This window comes from Alexandromys fortis, unplaced genomic scaffold (assembly GCF_014885135.2).
Source record: "Alexandromys fortis isolate MF-2015 unplaced genomic scaffold, M_Fortis_MF-2015_v1.1 scaffold_7, whole genome shotgun sequence".
Classification (NCBI taxonomy): Eukaryota; Metazoa; Chordata; class Mammalia; order Rodentia; family Cricetidae; genus Alexandromys; species Alexandromys fortis.
In genome coordinates this window covers 4,534,573-4,556,285 of record NW_026067920.1, presented here as the reverse complement: position 1 = coordinate 4,556,285, position 21,713 = coordinate 4,534,573, and the positions used below count along the sequence as shown (strand labels likewise).

Genomic DNA, 21,713 nt, shown 5'->3' with positions numbered 1-21,713 from the left:
CCTGTAGTGTGAGCTTACTCCTGCTGTCTCAGACTCTGCAGGCAGACCTACAGTGGTGTTGTTAGGTTTAAAGCCTAGTCAAGATTTTGTTAGGTCTTGTTTATACTACCTGAGAGTTAACTGACTGCTTGATTCCTTCAGTAGTAATTTAAATTCCAGACCTGAGGAACAGCCCTGTGCAGTTGCTGGCACCTAAAGCATGGCACTTTGGGCTCCTCCTGAGGCTTTCTGGACATGTCTGTGGTGGTGTGTTCTGTCCCAAAAGGTAGTGAGTATGAGAATGACAGTGTTCTTAAGTTTTGTAAACAGTGAAGCCTGCTGGCATAACTTGTAGTCCCAGCTACTCAAGAAGATGTGACAGGAGGAGTCAAGCTATGTCCAGCCAGTGTAGTGAGTTTTTTTTTTTTTTTGGTCAAAATAAAATGTAAAAAGATGGCTGGGGATATAATTTAAGTCCTGGGTTCTATTCTCAGTACCATACACATACATACATACATACATACATACATACATACATATATACATACATACATACAAGAAGAAGTTTGAGCCGGGCAATGGTGGCACATGCCTTTAATCCCAGCACTCGGGAGGCAGAGGCAGGTGGATCTCTGTGAGTTCGAGACCAGCCTGGTCTACAGAGCTACTTCCAGGACAGGCTCCAAAGCCACAGATAAACCCTGTCTCGAAAAAACAAAACAAAACAAAAAAAAAAAAAAGAAGAAGTTTGATAAGTCGAACCCTAACAAAGTTATGCAAGTGAAAATAATTTGTATTAAAATTAAACTTTAGCACATTCAAAGTGATTTTCTCTCTAAAATTTGTTCTCTTGCCTTCCTTCATATCTTTTGAGATCAGTGACATTTGGATACTTTATCATAGATTAATGATATTTCCAGACACCTAAAATAAGGCACTGTCAAATGTATAGCAGAAAGCATATAACTTTAAGATGCAGATGTAATTTTGCTTCTTAAAAAACTTTTATTTAAGAGAACAAATAGTAGCAACTTTTATCTGTTTTGTTTTGTTGTTTGAGACAGGGCTTCTCTGTGCAGTATTATAACCTTGGCTGTCCTGGAACTTGCTATGGACACCAGGCTGTATAGTTGGAAATTTTCGCGTCTGAACCACCTGCTCCCTAATAACTGGCAGGCAGCTGCTTCCCAAATAATTGACTTGGAAATTTAATATAAATTATAAATGCTCGGCCAGTAGCTCAGGCTTGTTACTAACTAACTCTCACACTTAACCCATTTCTATTAATTTGTGTGCTGCCCTGAGCCTTGTGGCTTTTACCTCTAACACTTTTTGTATGTCCAACTCATGCTCCGTCTGGCTGGTGACTCCTCAGATTCTGTCCTTCCTCATCCTATCATTCTCAGTTTGACTTTTGTACCTATCTTTATCCTGTTCAACTATTGGCTAGTCAGCTTGTTTATTAAATTACACAGTGTACAAAAGGATTATTCCACAGCTAGGCTGGCATCTGCCTGCCTCTGCATCCCAAGTGCTGGGATTAAAGGCATTTGCCACCACCTGACCTTATTTAACTTTTTTAGATCTGTTTTATTTTATATGGTTTATTGCTTTGCCTACATGTATGTATATCTACATAGAGGCCAAAAGAAGGTGTTGGAATTACAGATGATTGTCAGCTACAATGTGGATTCTGGGAATCAAACCCAGGTACACTATAAGAACAAGTACGCTAAACCACCGAACTATCTTTCCAGCCCTTAAATTGTAGTTTTTTTTTTTTTTTTAAAGTTGACTTAAATTCTACTTGTCTTTACATGTTACTAAATAAATGCTTTTCCTCACTTTGAGACAGTGTCCTGCTGTGTAGCCAACACTGGTATTGAACTCAAACCTTCTCATGCTATGCCTTTCTCCTTGTTTGCTGGGATTACCATGTCTTAACTGTAAACAATTTTTTAAAAAAGACTGATGCTGTTAAATGATCCTTCTATACACTGTGAAGATGTATTACTCCCATTGGTTAATAAAGATCTGATTGACTGGTAGCCAGGCAGGAAGTATAGGTGGGACAGCAAGACTAAGAATGCTGGTAGGAAGAAGGGCAGAGTCAGGGAAGCCTCCAGGAGAGACAGAGAGAGCAAAACATGATGGAGGACAGATAAAGCCACGAGCCATGTGGTAGTACGTAAATTAATAAAAATGGGTTAATTTAAGTTGTAAGAGCTAGTTAGTAATAAGTCTTGAGCAATGGGTCCAGCATTTGTAATTAATACAAGCCTCTGTGTTAGTTATTTGGGATAGGAATACTCCCCTTTTAACTTTGTTATATTTAAATTTAATGCTATATTTTTAATGTATATTAAAGTACAATGGTAAGATAATAATTAGTTAAAATATTTGTGGGTCCTTGTTCTGTTTTGCAAAGAATTGATCTGTAAAACATTGACCTTGGACATGTACCTGGTTGCTGAATACCTGTCACTATTTGCATGAAGAATGCCAGAGCATGTTGTGAACTCTCTCTTTTCCTCTGCATTTATCCCAATTCTCATTCTTCATTCCAAGCTAATATAAATGGAAAAAAAAGAAATCACACGAAGAGGACAGATGATCCTCCAGAAGATGTTGATGTTGAAGATGCACCCCGGAAAAGGCTTAGGACAGATAAGCACAGTCTTCGGAAGGTAATGTTCTGGGCTTTCCTGGCCTATAAGAATATATGCTATAGAATTCTTGAGATTCAGCCAAGATATAGGCAGTGAGGTATTTTGGGCTCTTGCCAAAGTGGTATTCAGAAGTAAGGCTCGCCCTTTTTCTCCATTGCAAAGACCACTGAAGAAAGGACATGCTCATTAACAATTAGGAACATCACCACAGAACTATTGATACTAGTCTGTTCAAGAAAAGAACATCCTGATGCTTTGAGTAATACACAATATTTTGATTTTATGGGTTAAAAATTACTCTTAGGTTGAAGGAGGTTAGTTCAGTGCTAGATTACTTAAGTAGAATAAGCCCAATATTTAGTTCCATTGCCAATACTAGTCAAAACATTTTGTCTGTAGGGATTATTATTTAATCAGTGTGTGGATGAGGTGCATGAAACACATTAAAGATACTTTGCACAGTAATAGGAAGTTAAAGAATCTATGATAGACACTGGAAATGGACTACATGAATTTATTCACTTTGTCAGTAATTCATGATCTTGTTTACTCACTGGGAATCCAGTCTGGGCATCATAGAAGCAAAATTGAAACTACAGTATGGGTGAAAAGGCAACTCAGGGCCTTGAGCCTCAATATTGCCAGCATCTGTTAGGACAACTTGCTTGGTATCTGATAGGAAGTGAAACTGACCAAGATCTATGTATGTAAGGCAGCAGTGGATTTCTCTGTCTGCTATTTGAAGCCCACACAGAGAGAGTGAGCCTGTTAGCACCATTTGTTTCAACTGTCTAAGATATCTAAATAACTTTTTGGTAAATTGAATTTAAAGGATTCTCACCATTATGCCCAGAGTTTTCATTTATTTGTTTTTTTTTAATAGTACTAGGAATTGAATCCATGGTTATGCCAGGCACATGTTCTACAACTAGATGGCCCCCCTTTTTTATTTTGAATCTTTATTTTTAATGAATTACTTTTATTTGTGTATGTGTGTAATTGTATTCCATGGAGGCAACAAAAGGGTGTATAATCCCTTGGAGGTCGAATTCCAGATGTTTGTGAGTTGCCAGACAAGCATGCTGAGACCCAAACTTTGGTCCTCTGCAAGATCAGCAAGTGCCATCTCCTCAGTTTTTCTTTTCAAAGTAGGATATCACTAAATTGTCTAACCTGGTCTTGAACTCACTCATTAGCCCAGACAGCTTTGAGTTTATGATTCTCCTGCCTCAGTCTCCCAAGTAGCTAAAATTATAAATGTATGGTGACTGACTCAGCATGTTGAAACTGTCCCCCCAATCTTTAGCTGTGGAAGGTGTTTTACTATTGATCTCTGAGAGCTAAATATTGTCTAAAATTTTGAAATCCCCAGTAGTAGTACACTAGTAATGCTGGAACTGACATAGAAGGGATGACTATTTGATTGGACCTTTTGAATAGAAAACTAGATTTCCTCTGCTTTGGATTCAGTGGGACGTTTAGGCAGCACATGAAATATAACTTATGTAAGATATCTTAACACAACTATGGCAGGTATTGGCACAGCCCTGCTATAGTACCCGTCTGACAGCTTCTAGCATAGGAGGTAAGAAAAGAATCAGTTCATAGTATTTAAAAAATCAGTTTGGGAAACTGTGGTCTTCTTGAGTGTGAGGAACACATTTTCAAAGGAAGAAGTTTCTGTTGTGTAAATTTTCAGCAACGTGTGTTCATTCACATTAGGAGAATTTTTTTCCTTTTTTTTCTTTCTCTTTGTCTGTCCCCCCCCCCCCCGCCCTTTTTGAATAATAGAGAGAGACAATCACCGACAAAACGGCCAGGACAAGCTCTTACAAGACCATAGAGGCAGCCTCCTCGCTCAAGAGCCAGGCAGGTAATGTGGTCAGGCTCCTTTATTCCTGGCTCCTCTGGGTGCCTGGGCGGGTAAGCAGGGCAGCCTGCTCCTGCTCTTGGGGAGCCTCTAGTTTGGGCACCTGAGAGGTATAGAGATAAATGAGAGCAGGGTTGGGCAACTCCAGGGATGCCTCAGAAGAGTCAACAATTAAGCTAGGATCAAAAACAAGTATGAAAGATCTTGTGGAATTGAAAAATAACTGATTTAGTGTGCAAATTGTCATAGCCATATTGAAGTTACTTTTCTCCTGATTTTTCACTTAACTTTTTAAATTTAAAATTTTATTAGAAGAGAAATTTAAACCAGAAGTACTCAGATTTCTTTATGAGTTACTATAAGTTCTTTCACTCTAATTTAGGCTCCTGATGGTTCATACTTACCAACCAAGAGTAAAAGTCATGACTAGTTGTTTCTGTTTCATATGAATAAGAAAGCAGCTTAAAGGATTTTCTATGAAAACCAGCTAAGCAGTAAAAAGGACAAAATCAGACTTTTTGACCTGTTGGTGGATTATCCTGTTGAGACATCTGTCTCATAGATTAGCACAGGCGGTCTCCTTCTCCAACTTTGGGGTGAGGAGGTATGGTTGGAAAGACTGTTTTCTTTGTGCTGTACAAGATGATCAGGTTTTTAAAAACCAGTTATTTTTTTAAGCAAACCCTTGTGGATGATTGGAAATTCGAACATAGAACAACTATTTTTAAATATTAAAGTGATACTAAATTTAAGTTTTTACTTTAGAGGTACACACTAGACTTTTTATACATGAAATTCTATATGGAATTTGCATCAGATATAATTGTAGAGGGGGGGAATCATGGGTCCAAGTGTGGATGAAGCTGCAATGGCCTTGGGTTGTTGGTTTTGGGGGGATGTAGACAGTAGTATGTAGGACTCGTATAGTTTGCTTTTTTTTTTTTTTAAAAAAAAATATAGTCAAGAGTTTTTTATGATAAAAAGTTAAGCCCTTACTGACAACTAAGGATGTCATCTTTACAGCTTCACTTACTTCACTTATTTAAAGCTGTAAAAGGAGGTGGAAGATTTAAGATTTTAAACTTGATAAAATAAACTTACTTTACAGCAACGAAAAATCTGTCCGATGCTTGCAAACCACTGAAGAAGCGAAATCGGGCTTCTGCAACTGCATCTTCAGCACTGGGGTTTAGCAAAAGTTCATCTCCTTCTGCATCCTTAACTGAGAATGAGGTAAAATAATGATAGTGATATCATGGCATTCATGTGAAGGCCATTAGTTACTCAAGTTGCAATGTGAGTGAAAATCTATTTTAAAAGAATTATGTTGGTGTTCTCCATAGGATAGGTGAGATTCAGGTGTACTTAGCCATCTAAAATTCACAAACTTGAAAAAAATAGTGCACTGAGCACTTTGAATACAAATACATACATGCACATGGTGAATGTTTAAGCGTCATATTTCAGTCTTGTTGCAGAGTAATTGTTGCAATCTGTTTTAAAATGGTATGTTCTGTAAACCTCACTCTGTTTTCTCACATGAAAGGAAATTCACACTGGCTTTACCAGGATATGCTACAATGGCCACTGAACACGGTTGGTCATACTGACACTGGCCACTGTGCACTCACACTGGTAGAACGGAGGGGTTCAAAAACCTGTGGGGAAGCCAAAGGTTTCTTGGTCCTCATGCGTTGCGTGTCTCTGATACTTTGTTCTGACATATTTCAGACGTGAGTGTGGAGGCAAGTTAGAACTGTCACTATACTAAGAGTCCTATGTTCTCTGAACTTGCAGAATATATGATAGCAGAGAAGTCGATGGTACTATAACAAGCTGCTGCTGCCATCACTGCAGTGTAGCATGTTCTAAAGTCTGCCATTGCCAAAACAAGGAGCAGCTACAGATGAAGGAAGGGTGTTTGTTGGTTTTTTTTTTTTTTTTTTTTTGGTATAGAGGTGGTTTTAATTTGATTTGATTCTAGTGACTACCTTTATGGATCTTACTTTCCATTTTTAATTTCTTGTTATGTTGGTCTCTATAATTCTGTGGGGTTTTTTTATTGTAGACTGGAGATTTATTTTTCACAATATTTGTAAGGAGTTGATAATCTTGGTCTTTATGGAACAGGATAGTGATGTGGGAACTAGACAGTTCCCTTTCTTTTTTTGGATCAAAGGCAGCACTTCTGGCCTGGCCTCTACTGTGGTCCCTAGTAGAAGGTTGGATGTGTCTTTGTTGTTTCTTCCCATTAATGGAGGACTGGGCTTTCCAGTGCATGATGATCAGGGACCTGGTTGGCCAATGGAACACCCTTGAGAAACTTTGTTGTTCACTGCTCTGAACCTGAAAGTGTGGTGTAAATCCAAACTGTTCCCTTATTTTGATGTCAGTCACAGACCAACTCAGTCATAATCTCAAGTGCTCATATTCACAGGTCTGGGACTTGCTGATAGTTGCTATATGTAGAAAACTAAGCATTTTGTTTAAGTGTGTACATTCAAGTCATTGCTGAGCTTTTATCTAAAATGTTACTAATACAAAAAGACTAGTTTTATACAAATTATTTTCCATTTTTCTCTCTTATCCACATTTAGATTAGCAGTCTAGAAAATTAATAAAAGTAGTCTAAAGTTCCAGATAATCATGTTAAAAATGGAAGGTTTCTGTTCTAGAAACCTCTTCATTTAGACATTTAAGTTGGAATTTTCATTTATGATTTTTTTTTAAGTGCTGGGGTTGGAACCCAGGGACTTGTGAATCCTGTTCTACCATTATGTTATAGTTCAGCCTTATAAAGATTATAAACAAGTTTTTCTTAATATTTTGGTTTAGTTGTCCAAGTGATATTTTACTTATGTTGTCAGAAATGGGAGAGAGAAAAATACTGAATTACTGAACTTTTGTCTGTCATTCTTGATCATCGGCATTGGGTATTGAAGGTGACGACAGGGAGGGTGGATCAGAGATAGCAGCGGGTGCCATCTCTGGCTTAATAGTCTGAACTTGGAAAGACTAAGATAAAGCATTTTGTAATAAGACTTAGTTGCAGCACCAGAAAGTTGGTAGATGATTTAAGTACATTTATATTATGTAGGCGATGCATTAAATTAAAATCCCTTCTTACATTTTGAAGGTAATAACATAAATCTCACAGTATACATTACGTTCTTTATATTATAAAATAAATTTTTAGGCCTTCTCTATTGGACTACTTGTATGACTTGTGTGACTATTCTTTATAGCTTGTTTTATAGAGTTGCACTGTTAATTTAAAAATGTTAGGTGAACAAGTAGATTTATCCAGTATGCGTCAGTACTACTGACCCCGACAGTGAATGTTTACAGGTGTACAGTGCTGAGTGCCTGAAACACATGAGCAAAAGTGTTATGAAAAGCTGTGGAGACTGTTGAATCTAGTTCTAATGTGAAAATTACTGTTTGGGGAATCAGGCCACCTCTTTGCTTTGGAACACTTATGTTTTGCATGTTTATAGTTCCCTCCCTTTACACACTTGATTGAAAGAAAGAGGATTATATAGGGTTGGTATTACAAGACATTTTTAGGTCATGTTGTATTTTAAATTCTTGAAAAATGTATATGATAAATTTATATTGGAATAATTATTAATTACATGGTATTACATCACCCCAATGAAGAGATTAAAATTGCACACTTGCATGACAAAGACCTGTGAAGGAATTGATGTGATTTAAGTGTTTTGTAACTTCATTTTTTGTTCCCTTAGTAGAGCAAATTCTTATTTTTTTCGCCTTCACTGGTAACAGCTTTTATGGGAGCCCACATCAGTCAAGTTGGACTTGAATTCAGCCGCCCTGTACTGCACTTAGAATGATGTAATACCCCAAGATGTCTGCTGCAGGTGGTGCATCATCGTATACACTAAGTGACATTTCTATCACAATCATTTTATGGAAGATGTGTGATAATCTGTTTTTACTGGTATTAATAAACACATACAATGAAGAAAACAGATAACAAATTTTAAGACCAAGGTAAGATACCCAATCAAGGCCATTTAATCAATCACATTCATCTCATAATAGAAACACATTCATATCCTAAAGATTAATCTGAAGTTCAAGTTGAGGAGAAGGCCCCCCAGTTGAGGCTGTCGCAGGACAGAACTGTGACAATGGCACCATATTGAAGAGTTAATGCTCATTTTTTCTCTCTAATTCATAACTTACTGAATTTTTATGGAAAAATGTCAGCATCTGTTCACCATCAATAAGAAAGAATAAACAGGACACATTAAGGGGTCCTTCGTCAACTATTTTCATTGCCAATGAGATGTATTCAGTATTGTAGATAGTAAACCAGTTTCCCACATAAAAGGCAGGAGGAGTTTTGATTCTGTCCTTTTTTACTTGACAGTTTTACTATGACACTAGACACAGTAGATTTTTAGGGGAAAATGCCATTTACAGTATCATTGTGAACCATTCAACTAATGATCCAGTCACTGATACCTAGAAGACACCATAATCAGGATATTTACAACAACCACATCATCAGTTGCTTTTGTAGAACCTCAGCATCATGTTTTAAATGTTGTGGTCCTGGATGCCCAGCTGGGGCATACTCAGTGTCCGCATGTTTGCATGGGAAGAAAGGCTCCAGTTGTCCTCAGCTCAAGAAGCAGAGCTTGTGCTGTGCACAGGTGTGTGTCCGGTGACCAGGCCGTTCCACACAGACACCTCAGTATTGGACCTGTGATGAAAGTTTTTGAGAAGAAATTTTGTTCCAAACCATTAAATAATGTAACGCATGTAAAACACATAGAGTGCCTGGCACCTTGCAAGGACTCAGTGGTTCACTATTGTGACAGTAATGGTTATTACAATAAAAATAATAAACTCACCACCATTCCATTTTTACCCAAAAGTATAAATTTTTCTTTGGCATGAAAAATGATCCTCTTGACTGCATCATGCATGTGTGGATAAAATAAATCCAGAAGTAGCAGAACCCTAGCTCTATTTGTGTGACACAGTAGGGTGTTGGACTGTGAGGTTGTGGTCTACTAGGTCACTCAGCTGGCTCTGCTCAAATGTAATGAGAGACATGACCTCAGAGAATATCTAATGTGAGCATTTTAAGTTGTACTGTTCTTAAAGGACATGAAAGATCTCAGGTAAATTAATTTTTTAAAAAAATATAAATCACAAAAGTGTGAAGAAATATAATGATGTAGAAATGGCCCTGGTTCAAGAAATGATTTCTCAAAAGACACTATACTGAAAGGTCTTGGACAGAAATGAAGGGATTTCATTTGAAATTAGAGCATGCTGAATTTCAGGTGGGTTCCCAGGATGCTAGTATGCATGTATTCTAGTATTCCTGCTAGATACAATAGGAATCAGCCACAAGACAGTCACTTTGCTCTGTAGTGGGGAAATGAGAACTTCACAACTAATGGTGATGTCTGCAACGTGGCACAGTTAGTACCTTCTGAGTTTAGAGAGTATGAGGGGAACAAGAGTGGCGGTCACGGAGTATTCTTCAACTAGGGAAGACATAGCCAGCCCACGTGGGGATGGGTCGGAGCAGGATCCTCAGGATTCTGTAGTGAGTGCAGAGTAGTTGTCCTCCATGTAGGATTTTCCTGCCCCAACAACCAGCATTAGTCTTACAGTAAATAAGCAGAGTTCCATGTCAGCTCTTGACTGACCTTTCCTAGAAGAGATGAGTAGGAAAGAGGTGACTCTTAAACAAGTGTTTATCAAGAAGCAATAGCTAAATTGTGTAACAAATTCATCATGCTACAAATTTAACATGGAATTCCTTCATTTTCTTTAAAAATGTCAAAAAAGCAATGCTACCTCTCTAGCCTTAGGTTTTTTGAACTGCCCAGTGTTGAGTTTTGCTTCTGCCATACAGAGAATTATTACCATTTGATCCTATTTGGCTTTCTTCAAACCATTGTTTGTATACTATGTTTGCCTGGCAAGGGGAGGTAGCTCTCTGATTTGAAAGAGGTGAAGACTTGGGTGAATGTATAAAGGTTTGGACTGTAGCTGTTGTAACAGTGCAAGTTGACTGTTACACAGAACAGCACACCAGGGAGTACACGTGCTGGATAGAGGCCTGTGCCCAGCAGCCCGGTCCTTCAGGTGCTCCTAAATCAGCCCCTCTGCTCCAGATGGACTTCTACCTCCCTGGCAGCTTTTCCTCAAATGAAAAGTGAATGTTGTCCTTTAGTCACGATGCCTTTAAGTGTAGTTGTAGCTCAAAACTTTATTATTCATATCTATTTACATCTGTGTTTCCCAACACAAAACAACTCTGATATTTTTTAAGATGTCCTGAAAGCCAACAAGAAATGTAAGCATGACAAGGAAGTAAAATATCATAGGATCTAAGAGAAAAGGGTTCCTGCTCCATGCATGAGAGCATTCATTCTACCCACTGCCTCTGAAGAGGTATAGAACAACTTGATTCTGGCATGGGGTGGGGAGCTTCTAAAGTTGATCTCTCAGCCAAGATGTATCTGATTCTGGGTTTACTTGAGATAGTTCACACAAAAGCACCAGAAAACTTAAAATAGTGTTCTCTGGTGCTGAAAGGCAGATGAGGGACAGGGCCTTTTCATTAGTGATAGGACATGTCACAAGAAAAATAAGAAAAAAACAAGAAAACCTCACCTGGCAACATGCACTCATGCCATGGTTGTGTTTGGAGCCTGTGGGCTGGCTAGATGAAATAGGTTACTAGTTCCCATTAAGGGTCTGTAACACAAATACAGAAATGCTATATAAAGAAGGAAATAAAAACATAAGTAAACATCTCATTTCTCAAACAAAAATTGGTGCCTGTGTTTATGTAAAATTTAAATGATTAAAGAATGCTCCTGAGAAGAGGTCTCTTAGCCTGGAGTGATGGCCAGAACTCAATTTTGTTCTGTCTATATCCTTCAGCATTGGTGTGTATTCTATATAAGCTCCTAGCTCACTCAGCCCACTTGAATGTAATGAGGAACCCCAAGTGAGTGGTTCTTTGTTGCTTTATGTGGGCCTGAGATGCCCCATGAGATCATGGCTCCCTTCTTTAGGAAATGTTTATCCAGTGGCAGGTAAACCATAGGGTCATTAATACTTAGTAAGTTTGCTTTGTTTCTCTGTCACTGATTCTAAAGTACCATATGTCTTATATACATTCAAACATGTAGGTTGCTGATCTACCTTGATCCCTACTGTCCAGGTGGACTTCTGTTAGGGACCCCAAGGACCCTTTGGATTGCTAAATGTGCAGCACCTTATTATCAGTAAATCCATTATCCCAGTTTTGGAAAAATTAATTACCAAGGACTGCTTTTTATCTTTGAGTTAATAAAATCCAAATTATCTTTTGCTAGAGAAAAGTAGAAGGGCTTTTCTAACATGCTTTCAGAGCTTTTATTGCTTCTTACTGATATTTTAGAAAGCTTTTTGGGTTTCGCTTTTGTTTTAAGAAACATCAATTTCTGTATATCTTAGCATTTTTGGTGATTGAAATTGACTTTGTTCCTTTTAGGTGCTGTTTATTGTTAGATTACTAGAATTTTTTTCACTAATTTTCTTGTCAGTGATGAAAAATGGTTATCCTAATACACAGAAAAGTATGTTTGCATTTGTCCTTGTACAAGAAGGGTAAGAGACATGCTCTCTTGGGCTTACTAGCAAGGGTGTCCTGGTGTCCTTTCCAGGAACCTGACATTTTGTCAGACCTGTGTGTACATCCATATTTATAATTTCTTTCTATTCCATGTAGTTGTTCAGCTTTTAACATATAACTTTGGCAGTAGTTTTAACTTGCTAGCTTTCCAGGGGTATTCTGCTTTTAAAAACAACTGGGATCAGGTGAAGTCCTAGTCTTGATACAGAGACATTTTGCCAGTCATGTGAGCTAAGAAAGCAGATAGACTACTGGTTCTTGTTCTCAAGCCTTCCAGGTGAGGACACATGGCTTGTTGCTGCAGCTGACTGGACCAGGCACCTGTACAGTCAATAGAACATTTAGAGATCATGTAAGGACTGGCCTTTATGGGAGCAGTAGCTGTGCAGCTGACTGGCCACTACTCTCATGTAGTCTTTGCTGCCCTCTTAGGCTAACTATATAGAAACTGGCATAGAATAGATGAATATGAAGCACAATGACTTTCTGTGGACTAAAGAGTTTTTTGGTTTTGAATTTCTTTTTTCTTTTTTTTTTCTCTCTTTCATGTTCTCAGTAACTCATACCTGACTTTAAATTAAGGAGCAACTAGGAAAATTCTAGTCTGTATTAATTAACTTGAATAAAAAAATATTTTGGATTCTAGGATTTTAGAATGGTTGACTTAATTTAAAATTGTCTTAATTCCACTCTTAATATTTCACTGTGATGTTAACTGGAAGCCCTGCTTGAGATCAGTCTTTTAATTTTAGGTCGTTATATCTGCTGAGCACAGGATTCTTACCATTTGTAAATCTAAAAGTCTGTGAACGCACTTCTACGCTTCTTCCTTTATGAAATCATAACTTAAACATGAAAATAATGTTGGTTATAGAAATATTTATTGTTCAAGGTCTGTAATTGTGTTTTAAAATGATGTAGTATTCAACTTGTGAAGGGAATTGTTTTGTCAAAAAAATTAAAAACTCAATGTACATCAGCCCACCGAAGGGCAGGGGTCTACTTTGTGGCCATAGTGGATAAACCCCAGTTGCACTCATTGAGCTTTTCTGGTGGCCACATAGCTCCTGGCAGTGGGTTGGAAGATGTCTACTGGGTCACATGATGTTTGGTAATGCCATCTTGAAAGTCCCTGTAATAGATGAAGGAGACGACATTTCCTGTTTGTGAAGGAGTGTGTGTCTAAGGAAGGTAGGCAACTCAGTACTGTCACTTACTGAGTAGAGAGTGGAGAAAGTATTTTCAAACTCAAGAAAACTTTGGAAAGTCAGGAACTAAGCTACTTGGAAATATGTGCCACAAGCATGACCTTGGTGGACACAGGAAGCCACAGGAAAGAAAATTCTTGACAGTCTGTGTCCCATCAGTCACCTCATTTTTCTTTTTTCAAATACGTTCTGTTGGATACTGGATAGATCATAGATGTCGTAGACTGAGATCTGGGACTGTGTTGGGACCATTCAGGTGATATGTTACTTCCACAAATGGCATCTCCAAGTAAGCTGTCACCTGGTACACATGGAGGTGGAGCCTGCAGCTGGAGTGAGGAGCACACTTGGCTCTACTTTCAGGTGGTTTGCTGAGCAGAGAGCTGAGGGACCCTCTTGACTGGGTAGGGGTTTCGTCCATTTGTGGGGGAGGATGTGGTGGGTGACGGTGGACCTTCTACAATCTGTCATGGACTGTGATATTGTAAGGTCTATATTCTGTATGTGGATAACAGACCCAATCAGGAAACGAGCCTTATGTGTGTCATTAACATTTATATTTCCATTCAAAATATGTATTCAGTGTTTATTTCCGCAAACAGACTTTGTTAATTTAGGAAATATCTCCAAGTGGAAACGTGCTAACTTTCTGTAAATCTTAAATAAAAGGTGCTGTTCCTTCCTCTGACCAAGGACTGGTTTGTGTTTTCTGTCTTTCTTTCCATTCCTTTCTCTTTATAGTTTTTAAGTTTGTTTTATTCACATTAAGGGAAGAAGTGGGTTGGTGAATGGAGCATGGGCTCTCTTCCATGGATACTATGCTAAACATCCTTTGGGTCTCAGTTCCTTCATCAGTCAGATGGGTCAGCCTTGTGTGGCTATGGGAGCTGCTCTCTGAGCCACGGCAAGCTATGTGACTACTGATTCCTAAGAACCTGGGCTTCCCTAGTACTCACTTCAGTCTCAGAAGTGCTCAGATCCCCACCTATGATCCCCATGTCTGATGGACATACTAATTTGGAGTTTAAGCTCAGAGTATTTTAAATGACCTCTTTCTGGATGTTGATGTTAAAGAAGTGGGAGGTGAGCTCATGGGAGAGGAACTGGCAGTGGGCCCTGTAGTTCCAGCTAGTCAACCTCCTGGTGACAGACTTCATGATGTGACACTAATCTGGTGTTCTTAATGCTATTTCCATCTTCCTGCACAGGTGAGAAAATTGAGTTGAAAGGCCTTTTTCCCCATGACATCCTTGTTGCTAGATGTGTCTAGTAAGACTAGAACAGGTGATCACACAAAGCCTGTCCCTTGTCCCAGTGAACCATCAGAGCCACAGGAGTCATTGTTAATTTACTGCAAGTTAACATTGAGTTCAAATCTGAAAATGCCTTTTTTTTCCCTCTCTCATTGCTCCCAATAATATCAATGATATAATCTGGTAAAAGCTCATCAGTAAGCCTGCATAATGTGGGTCAGAGTCCCTGGTGACGTTGTTTGGTTTGGTTGTTTTTTGGTTTGGTTGTTTTGGTTTGGTTTTTTAATCTTTTTTTTTGTCTTGGGTTTTTCTTTGTTTTTGTTTTTGTTTTGTTTTTCAACAGGGTTTCTCTGTGTAGCCCTGGCTGTCATGGAACTTGCTTTTTAGAGCAGGCTGGCCTCAAACTCACAGAGATCTGCATGCCTCTGACTTGAGTGCTGGAATTAAAGGTGTGTGCCACCACTGCCCGGCTTGTTTTTAGTTTTTAATGTGGCCTAAATACAATTTCTAGCTTTGTGTTAGCTGGCAAATAGCAAGCCTATAACATAATTACTTGTGATTATTGAGGTAAACAAGAAATGTAGTTAATAGTTTTTTGCTTTGTTTTATCTCCAAAATTCAATGTTCAACACTAAGATCAGTTAACCCCCCTCCCAACTTAAGCACTTGAATTTGATAGACAAAAGGGTTTTCTGTTTACCCATTTACAAACATTTATGGCTAGTACTTGCTAAGCAAGGACAGGATGCTCCATGCAGCAAGAGTGACGTTGTAACTGGATACTAATCTGTTCAGTGGAGGAAACCCAGTAAAATAGGTGCTTTTCCTCTGTACACTGCATTTCTCCCCTGTCTTTTCATTAGACTCCAGTGTTAACAAGGCAGGCAGAAGTTGTTTCTTGCCTTTCTGTGGGAGAGGAACAGATGAGTTGTGACTAGTTAGCAGTGAGAGGATAGACAAGGCACTCAGGCTGCAGTGCAAGTCAGTGACTCTCCTGAGTCTTGAATCAGTTCCAGGGGAGCACCATGCTTCTGGAAGAGCACAGTGTCCTCAGCAGAGTTAGAAGCAGCTTCTGTGAAGTCTTTTTGTGACTTCACTTTTTTTTTTCTTTCTTTTTTAGTTCATGTTGTATTTGGGTCTGAACACATTGGGTAGGAAACTGAAGTATATTGGGTAGGAAACTGAGTATATTGATTCCAGAGCTCATCTCAGTTTATTTAGCAAAGATAATTGGATTTTTATAAGTTGCTTTACTTAAAGGAATATGTCTTATATACATATGTACATTAAATATTGAGTAGAATAAGGTCCACTTCTGAGTTTACTTTGTAGCTTTTGCAAGTTTTATTACTTCTAAGCCAGTGAGATATCTATACCACATCACTGGGCAGTAGGGCTGGAAGTGGGCCGTGTCCAAAGGATGTGGCCACCTGTTTTCTGTGGCTAGTGAACTGTCGTCAACCTCCTTCATCTCCAGGTCTCAGACAGCCCAGGAGATGAGCCTTCAGAGTCTCCGTATGAAAGTGCAGATGAAACACAGACCGAAGCATCCGTCTCGTCTAAAAAGTCGGAAAAAGGAGTAGCTGCCAAAAAGGAATACGTGTGTCAGGTGAGGGCTAGGCGGTGTCTGATGTGTTGATGAGGGCTTCTCCTGAAGTCACAGAAGATGAGAGTGAGTTTCCAGCATCCTCTTTTCCTCCAGACCTCTCTTCTGCCCCATTACTACTCACAGGTAGATACTTTTTCGGAAGGGCTAGACCACTAGCAGAATTCTGCTATTAAGTTGCCTAAGTTAACATTATTCGTTCTCAGGTGGGATGTTTCATGTACAGCTCCAGTATACATATGGGAGTTTGAATAGTTCTTGGGAATGTATGTTGTAAGAAATAAGGTTCTAGGGTGATGTGGTGCCCTTGCTGCTTTCTTAGTTCACTGGGAGACCAGTCATGGGCTGGGGTTACGGTGTGACTAGACCCATATCCCCAACAGTGATATTGCCTGGGTCAGTGTCCTACATGGGCTGGATGCTAGGTTGGTGATCTTAATAAAGCTGCTCACCTTTCTGTGCCTTAGTCGCTGCGCCATTCTGAGTTCTGGTCAGTGCTACTATCCATGTGAGACTGCTGATTTGTCCACCGTTGCAAAATGGCTGACAGCTCCATTGCTGTCATCTGTGGAAGGATGGCTGGTTTATGGTGAAAATGCCATGGGTTTTGGGTTTTTGACATTCACGTCTAATCTAAAACACCCTGACTGCATACTTCAGGGTTTTGATCTTTCGTTTCTTTAGCCCTTGCTGAGGGACTAACATCTTTGTGTAACTTGACCTGGCTGTAGTCTATAATCCTGCTAGGTATTTCACTGTGTACAGATGCTTATGTTCATTTGCATGCCAGAGATGGAGTCAAATTGCCCCACGTGGTGAGGAGAGTCCTGAAAGGGCTCTGACTAGGTGTAGGTTCATGCCACCCTCTGTTCCCCACAGTTGTGTGAGAAGACAGGCAGCCTCTTGTTGTGTGAGGGTCCCTGTTGTGGAGCATTCCACCTAGCCTGTCTTGGACTTTCCCGAAGACCAGAAGGAAGATTCACCTGCACTGAATGTGCCTCAGGTAAGTTCCAGTTTCTGAAGCTGGGGATTGTGTGTGGAGGTTGGTTCTGTTTGTCCCTTTTTTATGTGCTTCCTCAAGTTGTGTATGAGACATTTGGCAGAGAACAAGTTCCACACATACTGACTCAAAGGTTGTATGCTTCTAAGTTCTTCCATTGTACTATGGACTTTACTATTTGAATGACAGTATCACTGGGCAATTATCTCAGGATACAGCAACTGGTAGAGTGAGGGAATAAAAGGCTGTGTCCTTTTCCAAACCCTTCCTGTGGTGCTAGCATACACCTTGCTCTATAGGCGACAATTATGGAGCTTAGCACTTCCAGACAAACAGTTCTGCCTAACTATTATTCAGCTATAGAACACTGGTACTTAGAATGCTCAGTCCAGCCGGGCGGTAGTGGTGCACGCCTTTAATCCCAGCACTCGGGAGGCAGAGGCAGGCGGATCTCTGTGAGTTCGAGACCAGCCTGGTCTACAAGAGCTAGTTCCAGGACAGGCTCCAAAACCACAGAGAAACCCTGTCTCGAAAAACCAAAAAAAAAAAAAAAAAAAAAAAAGCTCAGTCCATTACAAAGATTAGATGTCATTCGTAGCTTCATTTTCAACAGTGAGAACTTAACTGGGGGGCTAGTGTTTCTGCTCTACCACCACTCTAGTGCCTCAGGATTCGGCCGACAGTCTCAGATCATAGCGGTCCCTGCTCCCTACTAACTAGACCCAAGAAGGGTCAAGCCGCCCAGATAGCCCAACAGCAGTAGAACACTTTAGATGTCAGTCTTCTCCAACCAGAGCAAGCCTTTGCTGCACTGGTGAGTGGGCCAGGAAGCTGGACATTTGACGACAGCAAACTCAAATGACTAGGCTTTTTTCTGAAGAAGGCTTAGATTAGTCAGCAACACAGGCTGCTCCAGAAAAGTTGCTTAGTTATAGTCGCTCAGAACTGCAATATAACTCTTGTTATCTGCACCTTCCTCTTACCCCTTTCTTTAACCACTTGTTAGGGATTCACTCATGCTTCGTGTGTAAAGAAAGCAAGATGGAGGTGAAGCGCTGTGTGGTAACTCAGTGTGGAAAATTTTACCATGAAGCTTGTGTAAAAAAGTACCCTCTCACTGTGTTTGAGAGCCGAGGCTTTCGCTGCCCTCTCCACAGCTGTGTGAGCTGCCACGCCTCAAACCCTTCAAATCCACGGCCATCAAAAGGTACAGATAGATGTGATGGGTCCTTACAACTTGGGTTTACTCGCAGTGTATAGGTGTTCTGAAGGTGGGACCATTGATGCTAGACAAGTGTCACCAGAGGTTATGAACTCATGGTCTCCATTATCTCCTGTTATGAGTCAAACGTTTTCTTTTGTTCTTGTAACATAAGACTTGCCCCCATTCTATTCTTTCTATATCAGTTAGAACTTTCAGATTCTTGATTCTCAACAAAGAATACTACCTGAGTTGTCTCTGGATTCTCTTTGCTCCTTTTTAAAGGTACTTTTATATATAAGGGAAACTTCTATTTGTAATACAAGAGGTAGAGCCGTGGGCCTAACATACCAGTCAAGTGCTTTACCTCTGAGCTTCATTCCCAACTGGGAAATATTTTAAAATCAGATTACATATGTGGAAGATAAGGGTAGCTGTGTGGGGTTGGAGAGGGCAGGTGCTGTGTCCTTTTTGTTACAGGGCTTCTCTGGTAGGATATATATATATATATATATATATATATATATATATATATATGGAGGGGGGAGCACTCGCAACATTTAGGAACACTATGCTATCAACATCTACTAGGAAGGGTACCCAGAAGAGACTCTCACAAATCCCAAATGATAGCAGCTCTGGTTAAGAATTGCTGGTTGATTGGCCATGCTATGGTGGTGCATGGCTTTAATCCCAATCCCAGCATTTAAGAAGCAGAGGCAGGTGGATCTCTGTGAGTTTGAGACCAGCTTGGTCAACATAGTGAGTTCCAGGACAGCCAGGACTACAAAGAGAAACCTTGTCTCAAAAAAAAAGAAAGAAAGAAAAGAAAAAGAAATGCTATAGAATGTGTCGTTTAAATGGTGTTTCTCAAACACTGCTTTGAAACACCTTTGCTTTGATGGAAGATAGTGTTATTACATATCTCCAGGCTCTTCCATCATAACTTTCTGAGTCATGGGAGTCAATAATATTTGTAGTCCTCAGGGTGCTTATTTCCTTTAGGTAAAATGATGCGATGTATCCGCTGCCCTGTTGCCTATCATGGAGGGGATGCCTGTCTGGCAGCGGGATGTTCAGTGATTGCTTCTAACAACATCATCTGCACAGCCCATTTTACTGCTCGGAAGGGGAAGCGACACCACACCCACGTCAATGTGAGTTGGTGCTTCGTGTGCTCCAAAGGTAAGGATGGGTTCTCCTGTGTGTGTTGCTGCACACACAGCTCTGCTGGTACCAGAGGCATCACCTTGGCCCTTTAAACTAAGTGGATCCCATAGACACAGGAGACGACTTTGGTAAAGCAATGCTCTTGGGTGTTGACTTATGGATTGACGTTCTGACACTCCTGCTTCCATCAGGTTTGTGCCAGTTACAGGCTGAGAGAGAGAGCCTAGACTGACTGGTGAGACAAGCTCAGGCTGGCCTGTTCTATTGTAGGGGGAAGTCTTCTGTGTTGTGAGGCCTGCCCAGCAGCCTTTCATCCTGATTGCCTGAACATTGATATGCCTGATGGCAGCTGGTTCTGTAATGACTGCCGGGCTGGGAAGAAGCTACACTTTCAAGACATCATTTGGGTCAAACTTGGAAACTACAGGTATGAAATAAAATTCTCTGCTTTTGTGTCTGTATTTATTTAAATGTTTTTGTTTTACTTTACTAAGTATTGAAAATTTTTTGTCACTCTGAAGAATCTGTGAATCTTGTTTTTAATGTTTATAATAGGTGGTGGCCCGCAGAAGTTTGTCATCCCAAAAATGTTCCCCCAAATATTCAGAAAATGAAGCACGAGATTGGAGAATTCCCTGTATTTTTCTTTGGGTCTAAAGATTATTACTGGACGCATCAGGCACGAGTATTCCCATACATGGAGGGGGACCGGGGCAGCCGCTACCAGGGAGTCAGAGGGATTGGAAGAGTCTTCAAGAATGGTATGGAGATTTCCCAATGGCATGTAGATGGCATTCTTATACGCTTGTTAATCCTAATTTCTGTTCTTTTGAAATTTGATCTCTTTAAAAATTCCTAGACTAAACATTCTATCTCTACTTCTATATTAGAAAAAAGGAAGTGTGCAGTCTGATGTGTCTCTTGATGTATGCTTATGCTATTTAAAAACTTTCACAATATTAGCTTATAATTAATTTCATTAAAATGAAATAAGGCTTTTTTGCCAGACATTAGTGTTAATCCCAGAATTTGGGAGGCAGAGGCAGGAGGTGAAATCGAGGCCAGCCTGGTCTGTAAGAGTGTGTTCCAGGACAGCCAGGGCTACCCAGAAAAACAGTGTCTTGAAAAACCATAAATAAATAAGTAAGTAAATAAATAAATAAAAGCTTTTTAAAAGATATACTATGTTTAGAACTAATTATAAATACTTCCCATAACTGGCCTTTTGTATGGCAGCTCTGGAGATGATTTCCCATGATTGGAACCTTAAGTTCCAGCTCTCTGTTTCTAATTCTTCAGTAGACACAGTTGTACCTTGGGTACCTTACACAGTGGTAGGGTGAGCAGACCAACCGGAATGCTGTGTCTGATTCCACAGTCTGGGAGATAGTGCCAAAAGTGTAGTTAAATTAGATAATGACTGGGGCAGGAAGGAGATAGGAGAGAGAAGTGTGATGTTGCATAGTAAGATTCAACATTTTCTCTAGATGCATAGTGGTGTGGACAGTAGGAAAAACTTCAAGTGCTTACATGATTTATGCAGGGAGAACTAAAGCTTTGTCCCTGCTTGTTGTAAGGAGGCTGCTTGTTTGTTTCCCAGCTGCCCAGACTCCAGAAATAATCACACAGAAACCATATTATTTAAATCACTGCTTGTCCCGTTAACTCTAGCTTCTTATTGCTTTTATATCAATTTAACCCATCTCCATTAATCTGTGCATCACCACGAGGTCATGCCCTACCAGCAAAGTTTCAGCACTCTGTCTCCAGTAGCAACTCCCTGGCTTCTCCCTGTCTCCGCCTCCTTTCTGTATTCAGTTTAGTTTTCCCTGCCTTACTGTTCTACCCTATCAGGCCAAGCCATTTTCTTTATTCATTAACTAGTAAAAGCAACACATAGATGGAAGGACCTCCACACCATTTCCCCTTTTCTGTTTAAATAAAAGGGAAGGTTTTAACTTTAATATAGTAAAATTACATATAACAAAATAGGTATCAAGTAAGAATTATGGTTACAATATTTATACCTACCTTTATCTTCTGTCATAACTAAGGAAAACTTTAATTATAACTATATAT

At 39.7% G+C, this 21,713-nt stretch overlaps 1 protein-coding gene across 4 annotated transcripts in view; it reads left to right on the top strand.

Annotated features, from left to right (window-relative positions):
- The window catches only part of Nsd2 (nuclear receptor binding SET domain protein 2), a 71,344-nt gene that overhangs the window by 33,627 nt on the left and 16,004 nt on the right, over positions 1 to 21,713 (top strand). For 3 of the 4 annotated variants that reach the window (XM_050140790.1, XM_050140791.1, XM_050140789.1), the window contains 9 exons: positions 2,548 to 2,666; positions 4,440 to 4,521; positions 5,627 to 5,751; positions 16,135 to 16,266; positions 17,143 to 17,266; positions 18,270 to 18,470; positions 19,470 to 19,649; positions 19,905 to 20,061; positions 20,190 to 20,395. In XM_050140790.1, coding sequence (XP_049996747.1) covers positions 2,548 to 2,666; positions 4,440 to 4,521; positions 5,627 to 5,751; positions 16,135 to 16,266; positions 17,143 to 17,266; positions 18,270 to 18,470; positions 19,470 to 19,649; positions 19,905 to 20,061; positions 20,190 to 20,395 — 1,326 coding nt within the window. Of the gene's footprint in view, positions 1 to 2,547; positions 2,667 to 4,439; positions 4,522 to 5,626; positions 5,752 to 8,307; positions 14,093 to 16,134; positions 16,267 to 17,142; positions 17,267 to 18,269; positions 18,471 to 19,469; positions 19,650 to 19,904; positions 20,062 to 20,189; positions 20,396 to 21,713 lie in introns of those variants that run through there. The other variant, XM_050140792.1, reaches the window with a different exon arrangement.